Source organism: Elgaria multicarinata, chromosome 6 (assembly GCF_023053635.1).
Source record: "Elgaria multicarinata webbii isolate HBS135686 ecotype San Diego chromosome 6, rElgMul1.1.pri, whole genome shotgun sequence".
Taxonomy (NCBI): domain Eukaryota; kingdom Metazoa; phylum Chordata; class Lepidosauria; order Squamata; family Anguidae; genus Elgaria; species Elgaria multicarinata.
Window position 1 is genome coordinate 121,422,657 of NC_086176.1, and position 14,165 is coordinate 121,436,821.

The 14,165-nt window shown below is 60.0% G+C and overlaps 1 protein-coding gene across 1 annotated transcript; it reads right to left on the minus strand.

Annotated features, from left to right (window-relative positions):
- Positions 1-504: 504 nt before the first annotated feature.
- TMEM8B (transmembrane protein 8B) lies at positions 505-14,165 on the minus strand. The gene is made up of 13 exons (XM_063128812.1): positions 14,111-14,165; positions 13,080-13,269; positions 11,383-11,590; positions 10,918-11,051; positions 10,180-10,451; positions 8,869-9,221; positions 8,443-8,539; positions 8,077-8,184; positions 6,525-6,683; positions 5,731-5,909; positions 3,542-3,688; positions 2,264-2,380; positions 505-1,217 (listed from the first exon to the last, which is right to left on the minus strand). The coding sequence occupies exons 1-13, from the start codon at positions 14,163-14,165 to the stop codon at positions 873-875; spliced, it is 2,364 nt and encodes a 787-aa protein (XP_062984882.1). The 3' UTR covers positions 505-872.

Genomic DNA, 14,165 nt, shown 5'->3' on the forward strand with positions numbered 1-14,165 from the left:
GTCTGCAGGGTGAAAGAGCCTCCAGGGCCCCAGTGTCTCTGAGCCATCAGCCGGAGCTGCATTTTCTGCCATTGTGTGATCCCAGCAGCCCACACGTGGTCTCGCAAAAGCAAGCTGTTCTCGCACACTTCCTGTTCTCGCACACTTCCTCTCGCTGGGGCTGGGGCTGGGGCTTCTCAGGTTTCAACGCATCGTTGCCGTCTGAGGTGTGGGAAGCCGTGAAACAGCTGAGAGAGGGAGAAGGCGACACGCTCCAGGCAGACCATTGCCCTACACAGCAGGGCTCTAGGCTACAGCCTGGTAATGATGATGCCACAACCTTCCTGTGTGGAATTGTGGGGTCATCTGCACCCCACAGAAGCTCCCGGGAAGCCTGGAGGCAGCTGCCCAGCATTCTTCTGTGCTCCTAATCCCACTCCCGTTGGGGGGCACGGCGCCCCTCGCGCTGGGCGGTTGGAGAGGGCGGCACATGGGAAGGTGCCTTTCCTTTCTCCTGTTGCTCCAGCTCTGCCCATGGCTAGGTCTGCAGAAGTTGTGCATTGGAGGCTGTTGGGAGGACAAGAGGGAACTGTGGCACAGGCAGCCTCCTGCCCAGGTCCTGCATCACCGATTGTGGGGGTCCTGTGGAGGCGGAAGGGCTCCCCCTTCTCCGCTGCCTGTAACTGTAGAGCCAGCCGCCAGCCAGCCATCTGAGCAGACATTCCATTGGCCACGGGAGGCCAGAGGACACTTGGGAGGTGGGGGGGGGGAGTTTGGCGCAAAGCCCCAGCAACGGGACGTGTGTCTATGGCTGTGGGGCATTTGTGTCCATGGCCCCCTGCGAGAGGGAGCAGACCCAGTCTGTCCAGAGCCCCCTAGGCAGCCTCCCTCCATCAGCTGGTGCAGACGCTGGTGACGGAGGCTCCGGCGATGGGGTCCACCAGGCCCAGCTCTTCCTGCTCATTGATGCATAGCTGGTAGCCACAGCCCTTCCTGCGAGGCAGGGGGCCTGCCAGGCTGGTGGCACTGGCCTTGGCCCGAGGGGGCAGCAAGAAGCCCACGCTGCCAGCAATCAGCATGTGCCAGATGCTGTGGATGTAGAAGTAGTTCTCCTCCGTCTCGACAAAGGCGTAGAGCAGCACAGCAGCGGCGGCAATCAGTGCTCCGGGCAGAAGGTAGAAGGTCCAGCGCTGCCACGTGGGTGGGTAGCAGTGACGCCGGCGGATGCTGCGAGCCGTCTGTGAGCCAGAGGAGCCTGTTAGGAGCAGCTGGGCAAAGGCCAGGCCCAGGGCCTGGGGAAGGTGGGCAGGGCTAGATCCCCCCCTGGCCATTGCAAGGGGATGGTGTTGGGGGGGGGTTTCCTCTCAGGGTCACCGATCTATGCCCAGCAGCAATGTTGGGGCATTTCTGCCGCATCCTGGCTGTGCCTTTCGGGGGTCAGGGTGGCCCTGTGCGGACCACAGCTGCCAACCGCGTGAATGCAAACATGGGCACTTGGCATTTCTCCTAGGAAGCAAGTCCTGCTGTGCTCAACAGGGCTTACTCCCTAGTAACGGTGCCTGTTCAAAAACTGCTGTGGTTCTCGGTTTGCACTAACCACAAGCCGTGCTGTTGCACGCCACTGTTTAACCCATGTTTAGAACCACTAACCTTGCAGCAGCTGGTCTGACTGGGGTTAGTGAGTGAGCAGGGTTTAGCAAAGCGCATTGCACAAGACACCTTAAACCCTGCTGTTTAACCAAAAACCTTAACCAGCAGGGACTGAGGTGTCTTCTGAACAGGCCCCCTGCGTTTAGAATTGCAGCCTTATTCTCAGATGGAAGAGGTGACGCTTTGCCAGAAGTCAGTGGTGGTCTTCTACCCCATTCAGCCTCTAATTCACCCCTTGGAATTGTAAGCAGGACAAAAGACTAAAATGAGGGCAGAGGTTGTACACCCCACCCCACCCCATTATGACTGCCCCTGTAAGCAAAGCTCCCCGCCCCTGGATTGAACCAGAACAAGCAGTGTCAGGCCTTAGCCAGGCCGCTTTGCATGTTTCTCTCCCAACCTGTCCCCATAGAACCCCAGCAGTGTGAGCCTAGTGACATCAGTGGGGCAGCAACGCTAGGAAGACTGTCAAGGGATGGGTGGGGTAGACTGGAGAACAGGATGCTGAACTCCTAAACGTTAGAGGTGAGAAGGGCTCAGGTGTAGCGTTTGTGCAACGCAAAGGGATTGGGACCCGGGATCCAGGTTTCGCCTTTCGGAGTGAGGAAGGGAGCAAAGAGCAGCATGTCCTTACCCAAGCAATGGCCATGATCCCCAAGGCAAAGAGGCTGGGTCCCAGCAGGTTCCAGAGGCCGTGTCGATCCAGCTGCAAGGCCATGGAGAGGAGCATGGCGCCCAGCAGGTACAGCACCTGCCCAGGGAGGAGAGGGTGTGTGCGTGAATCCCCAACAGGGCTTGATCCTCCTCCTCTTGGGGGACCCAGGAGGCTCAGCGGCTGGTTGCATGCAGAACACCCCAGATTCAGGTCCTGGCATCACCCTTTGCTTTCTCAAAAGGAAGGGAGACCCAAGTAGCTGGGCTAGCAAGGGACCCAGAAACTCTGCTGAGCAGGAGCCAGGCAAAGCGGACAGTGCTGCAGGCCTCAGCATCAAAAATGGCACCGGGCAACCTGTGCATTGCTTTTGCAGCCAGGCATTTCTTCATAGAATCATAGAATAGCAGAGTTGGAAGGAGCCTACAAGGCCATTGAGTCCAACCCCCTGCTCAATGCAGGAATCCACCCTAAAGCATCCCTGACAGAGGATTGTCCAGCTGCCTCTTGAAGGCCTCTAGTGTGAGAGAGCCCACAACCTCCCTAAGTAACTGATTCCACCGTCACACTGCTCTAACAGTCAGGAAGTTTTTCCTGATGTCCAGCCGGAATCTGGCTTCTTTTAACTTGAGCCCGTTATTCCGTGTCCTGCACTCTGGGAGGATCGAGAAGAGATCCTGGCCCTCCTCTGTGCGACAACCTTTTAAGTATTTGAAGAGTGCTATCACATCTCCCCTCAATCTTCTCTTCTCCAGGCTAAACATGCCCAGTTCTTTCAGTCTCTCCACACAGGGCTTTGTTTCCAGACCCCTGATCATCCTGGTTGCCCTCTTCTGAACACGCTCCAGCTTGTCTGCATCCTTCTTGAATTGTGGAGCCCAGAACTGGACACAATACTCTAGATGAGGCCTAACCAGGGCCGAATAGAGAGGAACCAGGACCTCCTGTGATTTGGAAGCTCTACTTCTATACTTCAGGGTATCCTGATCTTTTAAAAAACCATTTTCTTTTACTATCAACCTCCCAAGCTCCTCACTATTATGGCATTTGGCACTTGGCTGCCAGGGCTGTGCTGGTTTTTCACTGGGACCGCGTTCTAGTCTGCAGAATGCCTAGAGAGAATTTGTCTATGAGGCATTTAGGAACAGTAAGAAGGAAAGAGATGCGATCTCATGGGAGTCCTTCCCCTGCCCTTCTGGCCTCGGCCTCTGGCTGGAAGACCCAATGGCACCATCCCTTCCCCTCCCTCCCCTCCCTTACCTGTTTGATAACCGGCTGGAGCCGAGCCATGGCAATGACGGTGACCCAAACAGACATGAGGGAGCCCAAGAAGTCACAGAACTGCAGCACGTCGTAGTCCATGATGCAAAAGACCACGATGCCTGGCTGGTCACAGGCGTGGTAGAACTAGTGGGAGGGAAGAGCGTGGGTCAGCCGTGCAAAGACCCTCCTCACCCCACCCATGCAGCCTCTTCCAGGAGCTGTGGAAGGCAGCCCCAGGCCAAGCCAGACCCAGGGCCAGCCAGTGAACGTGCTCCCCACTGCCATGTCCAGCTAGCCGCCTTGGGCCTAACACCTGCCTCTCCATGAACCCCTGGGGGGTCACTCCACTGCAGGTCTTCACTTCTACACAATGGTGGATGGAGTGTGTCCACATGACCCACACAGAGGTGTCCGTCATGTCTGCTTCTCTGCCCAGGGCCTTTCCTGGAGCCACATTCTTGCTGGGGACCTGGGTGCTGTGGATTTAGTGAGTTCCAGGTTTGATTGGGGAGGGGTGGGCGGGGACTTGCCAGCACAATGCAGAGGCTGAGCATCACCTCTGGTGATTCTGGCTTGTAAACAGAGAGTCCTGAATGATGCAGAGGTCATTTGACCAGGTTCTTTGCTAGGAGCAGAAGTTGAAGTGACCAATCATGCATCCCGATAGGCTGCCATGTACAAGGTTATACTATTAATATCCTATAAAGCCCCAGGATACCTAGCAGACCACCTTCCCATAGATAGATATACACTCAGGCAACCTATAAGATTGTCAGAGGAGCTCTTGCTGGTCATTCCAAAGTGAGCAGAATGTCGCCATGAAGAACTTCAACGTTGGGCCTTCTTGGTAGCGGCCCCCACCCTCTGGAAAAGCCTCCCTCGTGCAGTTCAGGGGGCAGGAAATGTGGCATCTTTTAAACACCTCCTGAAAAGACACCTTTTCATTCAGGCTTTCCCTGGGCTGTAACTGCTCCTGGGTTTTACTTAGTGTTTTCAAACATTTAAAATTTCATACTATGTTTTATTGTGTTGTATTTTATGGTTTTAACTTACTGTAAACTGCCCAGAGAGCTCTGGTTAGTGGGCACTATAGTAATGTAGTAAAAAATAATACATAACTAAACTCCTTCTCCACTCTCTGGGGTCGCGGGGAAGACCAGCTGCCCCTCAGAAGGCTGGAGGAGAAGGGACCGCTTAGGAACACCTGGCAAACGCAGAGCAGAAAGCACGAGTGGCGGCTGGTTCGGTGGCGGCAGTGGAAGGCACCACGGAGGAGAGCAGAACATGGAGCCAGCCAGGCAAGGCAGACGAGAGCAGAACGCTGCTCTCCCAGGATTGCTCCTCGTCCAAACAGGTGCTTCTTGTTTGCCTTTTGGTCGTCTTTTTGGGCCAGAAGATGCTGGTCCATTGCTTGGTTAGCCCCAAATGCTGCTGACATGCGGGCCGTGTCCTCGGGGCCTTTGCCCACTTGCACTGGGAGTCTGAGCCGGGCCATTGAGAGGGAAAGTGCGGAAGAGCTCCCAGGTTCGAGAGCTCCTCTGTACAAAGCAACTCCCTGCACTTAGAAAAGCAGCATGTCAGGGACAAGGCTCGGTTAGACCCCCTTCTCTGACGTCCAGCTCTCTATCTGGAGGGACTCAGCTGCAGGCTGACGCAGTCCAGCCTCCCACCCCAAATCAGTGTGCCAGTCCGTTCTCACCTAGAATAAAGTGTTTGTGGCTTCTTGGTTTAGGAGAAGAACTTCTAAAGGACCGGAGTGAAACTCATGAACATCTAAATGATGCCTGGGGGGAGGCAGAATTCTTCCACCTAGTCTGAGGTCATCCACGGGAAGGGATTGGCAGCCCGTTGGAAGCTGACCAAAGCGGGGCCTGATCCTCCTCCTCCTCCATGCAAAGCCCGGTTCCCTTGCAGGATTTCACTGCCAGAAGCTCCTGCACGGGCCTCGCATGGGAATGGCTTGGAAGGGGGATTAGAGACGTGCTTGGAGGAGGGGGCCAGAAGACCTCCCCCCACCCCCGGCCCTCTTCAAAGGGCTGCACTCGGTCCCCTTTTCCCAGCTAAAGACCTCCCCTGGGCAAGACGTCCTGAGAAAGCCTGGACATGGGTGTGGGGGGCTGCTCCTCCTCCCCGCGACCCCCCCCCGCAGTGGGGCTCCCAGAGCAGCCCCCCAAAGCATCACTCACGGTGGAGAAGAACATGGTGAAGGCGTAGACGGCCGCCTCCAGCAGGTAGCTGCTCCGCACAGCGATGACCACGGGCGGGACGAACATGAGGTTGCTGAGGCACAGGAGCAGCGTGGAGAGCAGCTGGAAGCCGTAGGAGAAGGCGGCGGCGTTGTCCGTGCAGCCCCAGCCGCTCCAGCCTGGGGGGGGGGGGGATGGAGGGATGCGGGGTGGGTGGGTGTCCGGAGTCAGGCACAGAAGCCTGCGGGGGCCTCGGCCAGGCTGCCTCGCAAGTCGAACTGGCGGCTCCTGCCGTCCTGCACCTCCCCCCGCCCCCCCGCCAGCCTCTTCTGGCCGGGATGGAGGCAGGCAGGCAGGCAGGCAGGCAGGCCAGCGCCCAGCTCTCTCTCCGTGTCCCCCGCTGAGAGCCTGCAAGGGGAAGCCGGGCCTGGGGGCGCCCATGAAGGGCGCCGTGGGAAAGAGCCTCCCTCTCCCTCTCCCCCCCCCCCCGAGCCCGGGAGTTGATACACTGAAGGTGGGGCTGACTAGGCGCCGGAGCTCGGGCCGGAAGGCGTCCGCGATGCTCGGGGGCAGCCTGAGCCTGGGACGCGTGTAGGGAGTGCCCCTGAGCACGTGCAGAGAGCCTTTACCTCGCCACTGAACTCTCGCGACCAGCTCTGGAATCAAGAGGCGAGGCTCTGTTGGAGCAGGCCAAACCCCCCGCCCCCCTGGGAGGCCCCTCGACCGCCTCGGCTTTCGGGATGCCGCAGCGAAGGGCCCCTGAGCTCCGCCTCCCCGGCGCCATCCCAACTCACCGGCTTTGCACTCGCAGGCGGCGTACAGGTAGTTGTTGGTGCGCAGCAGCTTGCACTGGCCGTAAGGGCCGCAGTCGTTGAGGCAGGGGGAGAGGTAGGTGCGCAGGTACACCTCGGCCGTCACGTTGGCGCAGGGCTCCAGTCTGGGCGGAAGGGAGGCTGCCGGTTAGCGGGGCGCCAGGGGGGCCGAGGCGCGGGGGGGGGGGGAGGGCGGCTGCTGGTCCCAGGGCCTGTTTGGGGTGCGTGTGCCTCGGGCTCCTTCCGTGGCCCCTCGTAATCCTGCACCTGGCCAGGGGCTTGGAAGGTTTCCAGGAAGTATTGGGGTGTGGGTCGCTTAACTGGTGGCAGGATGGAAGTGAGGATGAACATGGGGGGGGGGATTAATCTACACCAAGCAGGACATTGCACTATGAGAGCGGCATATAAAAGGCAGGAGCCACACCAAGCAGGATATAGCAGTATGAACGCGGTCTAGTCTGGGGCTCCTGCCTGTTACATACCACTTCCATGGTGCAATATCCTGCTTGGTGTAGATTCGGCCACAGTCGGTCCTACGGATTCAGGGCTGCCTCCTCCACGCCTGGGCAGAGGGAGACGCCTTCTCTTGCACTTGCTGCAGCTTGAATGGGAACAGGGGACGTCATGCCTCCGTTCGAGTGGCCTGGCCAACAGCTGGACTAATGACCTAGCTATATAAAGCCACAATTCTTGGCTTAAGACACATCTGAAGAAGACCAAGACAGAGGGAAGGGGGGTCCTGCCCATCTGTTTCTGGCCAGACCGTGGCTATGCTGGCTCCTCGCCCGCACGCATGCCCACCTGCTGAGGACTGGTGGACAGTGTTGGTGTTGATTGCCATAGTGGGCGGGGAAGTCCCAGAGGGCTGCACATTCTTATTCCCATGTGTGACGAAAGCGTTGCCATAGCGCATCTGGGGCCCCACTCTCTTTTGAACCAGGCCTCGCGTTCTGCCTCTGGGGCCAAGATAAAGGAGGCCTCGGGGATGCAGAAAAGTCTGCCCTTGTCTGGGAAGAGGCCATCTTGGGCCAGGGTTCCTTCCCTTTCTGCAAAGTGGATGCCAGCATGCAGGGGCCTCAGTGGAAGGCATGAAGGACCTTTGCAGAAGAAGGGCGTGTGCCAGCCAGGGGGTCGGCCCAGACCTCCACTTGCTGCCCCCAAGCCCTCCCACCTCCCTGAGCAAGTGCTGGGCCTGCCTGTGTCCTCTAGCGGGGCTGCGCTGGGCTGGGCTGGAGCCCCTGCACTCCCTCTGCCTGGAAGCCACAGGGCCACAGGAAAAGCCAAGTGGACTCAGAGGTCGCGGGGGACTCCTGATGCCATCCCAGGAGCCGGGGGCGGGGTTGTGGCAGGTTTCCAGTCAAGGACTCTGCATGGCCCTGCTCAACTCTTGGTCCCTCAGCCTGTACGGCCATCTGAAGCAGCATAAACATTGCAAAACAGGCACAGATGGGGAGCGCTTGTGTCGTTCAGATCATTTGTGGAGGCCACAAAGCAGGCTGCCTTGCCTGGCTGTCTTACCCCCGATCCGTGGTGCACAGGGAGCGCAGACTCAGGTACCAGCTCCCCGTCTGTGGGTAGGGAATCCGCAAGCGGGTGAGGGGGGCGGTGGCGTTGATGGACAGGAGGAACCCCGCCAGCAGCTCTGCCAAGGAAAAGCGGCAGGTGAGCAAGGGGGCTGAGGAGCCCCACCCCCACCCCCAGGTTGGAGCTCCTGCTTGCTTGCCTGCTGCTCTCCGCTACAACAAGAACGGTATCCTTGCAAGCCAGGAGCAGCAGCAGCTACATGCTACAGCAGCCTTTGCCTGCTGGAATGGCCCCCAGGGCAGGGCAGGGCAGGGCAGGGCAGGGCAGGGCAGGGCAGGGCAGGGCAGGGCAGGGGTGGCTGTGGCCTGGCCCTTACCTGTCTCACAGGTGACCGATGCATTCTCTTCGGATGCCAAAGGGACCTCATGGTTCAAGCATGCGAACACGGTGGCGTTCTCCCCCCGCAGAGAGGACTACGGAAACAGACACCCTGTCGTGTTACTATTTTGTAAAAGGCGGCTGCTCTCGTTTCAGTCATGTGTGTTAGCCGCCTTGAGGGTCCCATCTGGCACAGAAAGGAGGGATATTTAAATATTGGGGAAGGGAGGGGCCGCTTCCTCCTGCCGATGCCCCTCACTGGCGGTGTCCGGCCCTCGGCCTCCTTGCCCTCCCACCACGTTGCCCAACCATGCCCCACTTCCCTCCCCACAGGCCCAGGCTGGGGGCCTCTTTCCCCATCCCCGGTGGAGGCCCTCTGGCCCGGGCCCAGCTGGCTGCGTGTCCCCCCGGGCCTCAGGCTCACCACGTTCAGCTTGAGCTCCATGTTGAGGGTGCCACCACTGTCCAACACGGGCAGAAGGTTGATGGCAAAGATGGCCGGCCGGTCAGGGGGCACAGAGACGTTTGGGCCGAAGAAGATGTAGAAGTGCACGGAGAACGTGTCCAGCTCATTGCGCAGGGTGGGCCGGATGGGCCAGCAGTGCTCGCTGGCTGCGGGAGGCGGGCCGGGCGCCACGTGCCGGGTGCTGTTCGGAAGGGAGGGGGGCGGGATGTCTGCCAGGGCCAACCCCCCCGGGGAGCCAAAGGAGTGAGGCATGTTCAGGTTGGAACCCGGCACCTGGAAGAGGGTTCGGCTGAGGCCTGGCTGGGAGCAGTCTGTGGGAGGCAGGCCAGAGTCAGGCCGTGGGATCACCACCCGGCAGCAGCCCCCCCCCCCCATGGCACTCTCCACTTTCCTGGAAAGGGATCGCTCTTGGCAGACCAGGCCTCCTCTCATTTTGGCCCATCCCTTTCCAGAGGTTGCCTTCATCCGTTGCCTTCCAGATCTTTCCCCATAGAAGCCCCTTTCCCTAAGATGGACCCATTATGGACCCTTCTAAGACTGCAACTGCCTGGGAGGGTAGCGTGGCCTCCCCAGCTGTGTGGAGTCCAGGGTGGGGCTCACCCCTGCGGCCTTTCTGGCCCGAAGGTCAACGGATGCCTGCCGGACATCTGGAATTCTCTGCCCTGATGCCACCTTCTTGGTGGACCGGCCTCTTAGGACGTCCCCAGGGCTTGGTCTTTGTTGACTTCCACAACACAAGCCCAGGAACCCTTTTCCTTCTGTGTGTGTGTGGGGGGGGGGGGCAGTGCCAGGGCCAGGGTCTTCTCACTACTAGGGCTGCTGCTGCTGCTGCTCTTGTTTAGCGTTCCCTGTTTTATCTCTTTTGAGATGATGATGCTTTGTACGCCCTGCACTGAATACCGTTTGGGCTGGACGGCGAGGGGAAGAACATGGAAGGCTCGGGGACCCTGGCGTCCTGCTGGCCCCACCTTCTGTCTCCAACACATGCTCTCTCTCTCTCTCTCTCTCTCTCTCCCCCCCCCCCCGCTTTTCGCCCTTTCAGTGGCCCACAGAGCTGCTGCTTTGCCCAGGCCAGGCCAGGCCAGTCGTCCATCTAAGCCCAGGCAGGTCTCCCTGGGGGCCTGTGCAGAGAAGGGGCTCTGCCGTCACCTGCTCCTGGAGCTCTGTTTCGAAGTGGAGGTGCTGCCAGGGACCGAACCTTCTGCCTGCCTCCCTGCTTGCCGCACGGGCATTTTAGGGGCCCCCTCCCCTGCCCCCCTCCCCACTCACCCTTCAGTTGCACCACCAGCTGGAAGCTGATGCTGCCGGCCCCGGCCGGGCCCTTCTCGACCAGCACGTAATACCAGTTCTGCCAGAAGGGCAGCTCCAGAGCCAGGCGGCAGGGCATGCGCTCCCGGCAGTTGACGGCGGTGGAGTTGTGCAGGGGGGGCGCCTTGCCCCGCACCTTCAGCCACAGCGGGCAGCCCTCCCCGCTCTGGTTGGCTCCGTGGCAGCTGCGCAGCTGCACCAGCACCCGGGAGGTGTAGCTGGGGATGAAGACCCTGGTGGGTGGGTGGGTGGGGGAGAGAGAGGTCTTCAGTTGAGAGCTCTTCGGGGGGGGGGGCGTGCCCGCCACTTGCTCTGGGCGGCTGGAGGAAGGCTCTTTCTTCTCTGTCAGGGAGGCAGGAGGATTGGTTCTGGGCTCTGCATCTCTCTTTGCCACATGCCGTGGGCACGTCGCTCCCAGTGGGAGGCAAGGGCACTTCTGCACCAACCGGGGGACCCATATTTTTGCCAAGAAATGCTGTGACCTGTATGAATGCAGCCCAATGGGGTGGCTCTTCTGATCGATTCTCCCCCCCCCCCTCTGGCTCCCCCGTGCTGTTTCCTTCTGCCCTCAGCTGCGCAGGGGACAGTGAGGCCCGGAGGGGCCCCTTTGGCCTCCCCAGCCCCCCTCCCTGAGCAGGCGCTGTTTCTCCCTCCCCAGGGGAAGCGCCTTCCCCCCTCCGCCCCCTCTCCAGCACTCACTTGTACAGTAGGGAAGGGCTGTGGGGGGAGAGGACGTGTTCAGTCACGTAGCCTGGGTACAGCACCGCGATCCCCACGAGGCGCTGGACAATGAGCTGGGGCTGGAAGAGGTACTGGCAGTCCTCGGCGAGTCCCTGCAGGTGGGAGGGGGGGCGGTTAGAAGGCGCCAGGCCCGCTGCAGACCCTGCAGGGATCCCGCGTCCATTGCCAGCGCAGCTCCCCGGGACGTCTCTGGGTACGCAAACCAAAGCCAGCATGGCCTTGGTGGGCCTGATTCCCAGGCCTCTGGGCTGCAAAGGGGGCCAGAAGCCAGGCATAGCCCTTGGCCTCTGAGGGCCGCTTCCCTCCACCATGGACACACAAATGCCTTTCCTCCCAGGCCTTCCTTCCTTCTGCCTCGGGGGCATCGAGGCGCCCGCCAATCGGCCCGGCCAAGCGCCTGGCACAGGTCTTCCAGAGTCTCACCTTGACGGAGATCTTGCCCTGCTCTCTGGGCAGGTGGGCAGCCAGGAACCAGTCCCCTGGCAGTGGGCCGGTGATGTTGAAGACCCCCGTGGTCCTGTTTGGCAAGGTCCAGGTGAGAGTGAGGGAAAAGGAGCCTGGCACGGCCGTGTCCCTGGGGAAGTGGGTGCGCTGTGGGTTAATGACGGGGGGCGCCCCAGAGCGGAAATACCTGCCAAGGAAAGGGGGGAAGGTAAGGGATGGAGCCAACAGCGGGGGAGGGCATGGATTAGGGTATGTGTAAGAGAGGAGGGAGACGCTGAGAGCAGACTTCAGGGGGACTTGGGTTGAGAAGGAAGCATGGAGCCAAAGAGGATATTGGAAGGGTCCAAAGGGAGGCTCTCATCACTTTGGAGAGGGAGTTGGAAGGGGTCCTTAGGGGTCATCTAGTCTAACCCCCTCCTTTGGGCAGGGCAGTAGTCTCCTGTGCCACAGCCGTAACCAATTCCTGCCCAGCCTCTCATTTCAAGCCTCCCAGGAAAGAGAGCCTGGCCTTCCCAGGGCACCTTGGCTGGTGGCCCATCCGCTCCGAGGCTCAGGCAGGTCTTGCTCTGGAATCAAACAGAGGAGCATTTCTGCACCCACTTCTCATGCAACCCAGGGCAGGGGGCTTCAGGACCTCTGTGGCAGGTCAGCTTGAGTGGCTGAACCAAAGTGTGACTGGTCCATCCTGGTTCCCACTTGCAATGTGTCAGCTCTTATTGGCGTGCCCAAATCACGCTCCCCCTCTCCCCTGGCTGCTGGCCTGGCCTGGCATCTCCCACAGGGAGGGGGAGGGGGAGAGGGAGGGGAAGGATTGGGGTGCTCCTCCCCCTCCCCCTCCTCCTCCCAGGTCCTCCTGGCTTCTGCTGAGGGAGACGGGGCTTTGGATTTGCAACTGGTTCTTTTACCCACCCGCTCCTTTTCTTCTGAAGGGGCGGGGGCTGAAGGCTCTGGGCAAGTGGTTCTGTCTTCCACTTACTCGTAGAACATTTCATTTCAATGCTGGGTTATTAATATCGATTCTCAGCACTGCACATGTGTGTGAGCGGCTTGGTGTGGACGACGCAAAGGATGAGTCATGTGGGGGCTCAGTGAACATTTCAGGCAGCAGAGACCCATTTTGCCCATTACTTGTCCGCAAGGGTTGGGCCAGACCCACAAGCTTCCCCCCCAGGAGTAGGCGGCCTGAGAGGCAGCTCAACGGCTACAGGCGCGCATGGGGCATGAAAAGACAAGCCCCCTCCCCCTGAAGTCCTCCAGGGCAGAGAAGTGGGGCACAAACTTCACAGTGAATAAAATCAAGATGCCAGCAGAGCCCCATCCCAGCAGGCCCCAGAGGGCCACAGCCGCTTGATCACCACAGTTCGGGGGACTCGGAGGTGGCGAGTCCCGCGCAAGACTAGCAGATGCTTGTGGTGGGAATCCCGACAGGAATTCCCCTTGTTTCCAATTGGCCAGAAGGTTGGGGGATATATAGGGGGAGACGTGACATGATGGTCTCGCCGCGGCAGGATGGAAGGCAAAGCCTTCTCAGGCACTGGTCTCTTGGCCCTGGAAGAAGCAGCCAGGCCAGTTTTGGGAAACCCTGGACATGGGAGCAGCTGCCTGGGACTGAGCACGCAAAAGAGGCAAGAAAAGCAGGGCGTGGAGCGGCCCCCTGCTGCGCTCCCCCGACTCACACGGTGATGCTTCGATCTGGGCAGTGGTCCCCAAAAGTGCCCCCCTGCTCTTTGAAGGTGATGAGGTTCCAGACGGCCACAGCCGTGTCCTCGGGGATGCGGAAGTGGAAGAGCTCGATGCTCGTGAAGGAGCGGAAGGGGTTCAGCTTGCGAGGGGTCCGGGTGAAATAGTCCGTGACGAAGAGTCCTTCTGAGAAAGAGAGAGAGAGAGAAGAGGAGGAGGAGGACGGCGACATGGGGGCTGCAGAACTCCTCCCCGCCACCTGGGACTAAGCACAGAGTACACACAGACACTGACACTCCCCCCTCTCCTCCCCCCTATGGCAGGACCCAGTCTTGCCCTCTGGATCTGAGAGCAGATTCTGTAGGCAAAGCTTGTGGGCGCGGGGGGGGGGAGTCTGGATGCAGCACAGACGAACATTGTGTGTAGACGGAAGACTCGGTGCAGACAATGCGGAGGAAGGGGCTGAGTTCCAGTCCCGCAGTCCCTGATACATTTCTACAGACTGAAGCCATTGGACCTCACTGCCCCTTCGGCCACTCCCACTGTCCTCTCCTGGGGAGTGCAGGAAATGCACCCCGTACTGGGTCCTCCTCCTCCTCCTCCTTCCCAAAAACAACAAAGAGGCTTGTGGCACCTTAGAGACTAACTTGTAACCATTGGCGTAAGCGTTCATGGTCTGAAGTCCACTTCTATTGGATGCATGAAAGCTTATCCTCAGCTGGCAGCCGCACAGACACGGGTGCAGAGGAAAATGCCACTGCGTGGCTTCACCCTTCCTCCCGCCCTGCCTGCCTGCCTCCCTCGTGTTCCGTCAGGCTGGCCTCCCCAGCAGTCTCCCTGCCACACCAGCGCTCCCTTTCTGGCAGGAGGAAAGGAAGGCCGCCTCCTCCTCCCCCTCCCCCCCCACCCTCCTCCAGCCTCCTGTAACCCAGTGCAGCTTCTAGGTGAACAGGCACTGTAGCTGCTGTGCTCAGAAACACCCCAGCATTCGGCTGCTCTGTGCCTGGGGAAAGAGGTTTCTTCCCACCATTGGAAGAGCACCAGAGACCTCTCCTGGCCACCTCGGCAGCTGGGCTCGGCAT

Coding starts and splice junctions, on each gene's coding strand:
- TMEM8B (XM_063128812.1), bottom strand. CDS start 14,165: ATGCCGAGCCCAGCTGCCGAGGTGGCCAGGAGAGGTCTCTGGTGCTCT. Junction 8,185..8,442: donor ATCGGTCACCTGTGAGACAG/GTAAGGGCCAGG, acceptor TTTCCTTGGCAG/AGCTGCTGGCGGGGTTCCTC. Junction 2,381..3,541: donor TCCAGCCGGTTATCAAACAG/GTAAGGGAGGGG, acceptor CTCCCTGGGCAG/GTGCTGTACCTGCTGGGCGC.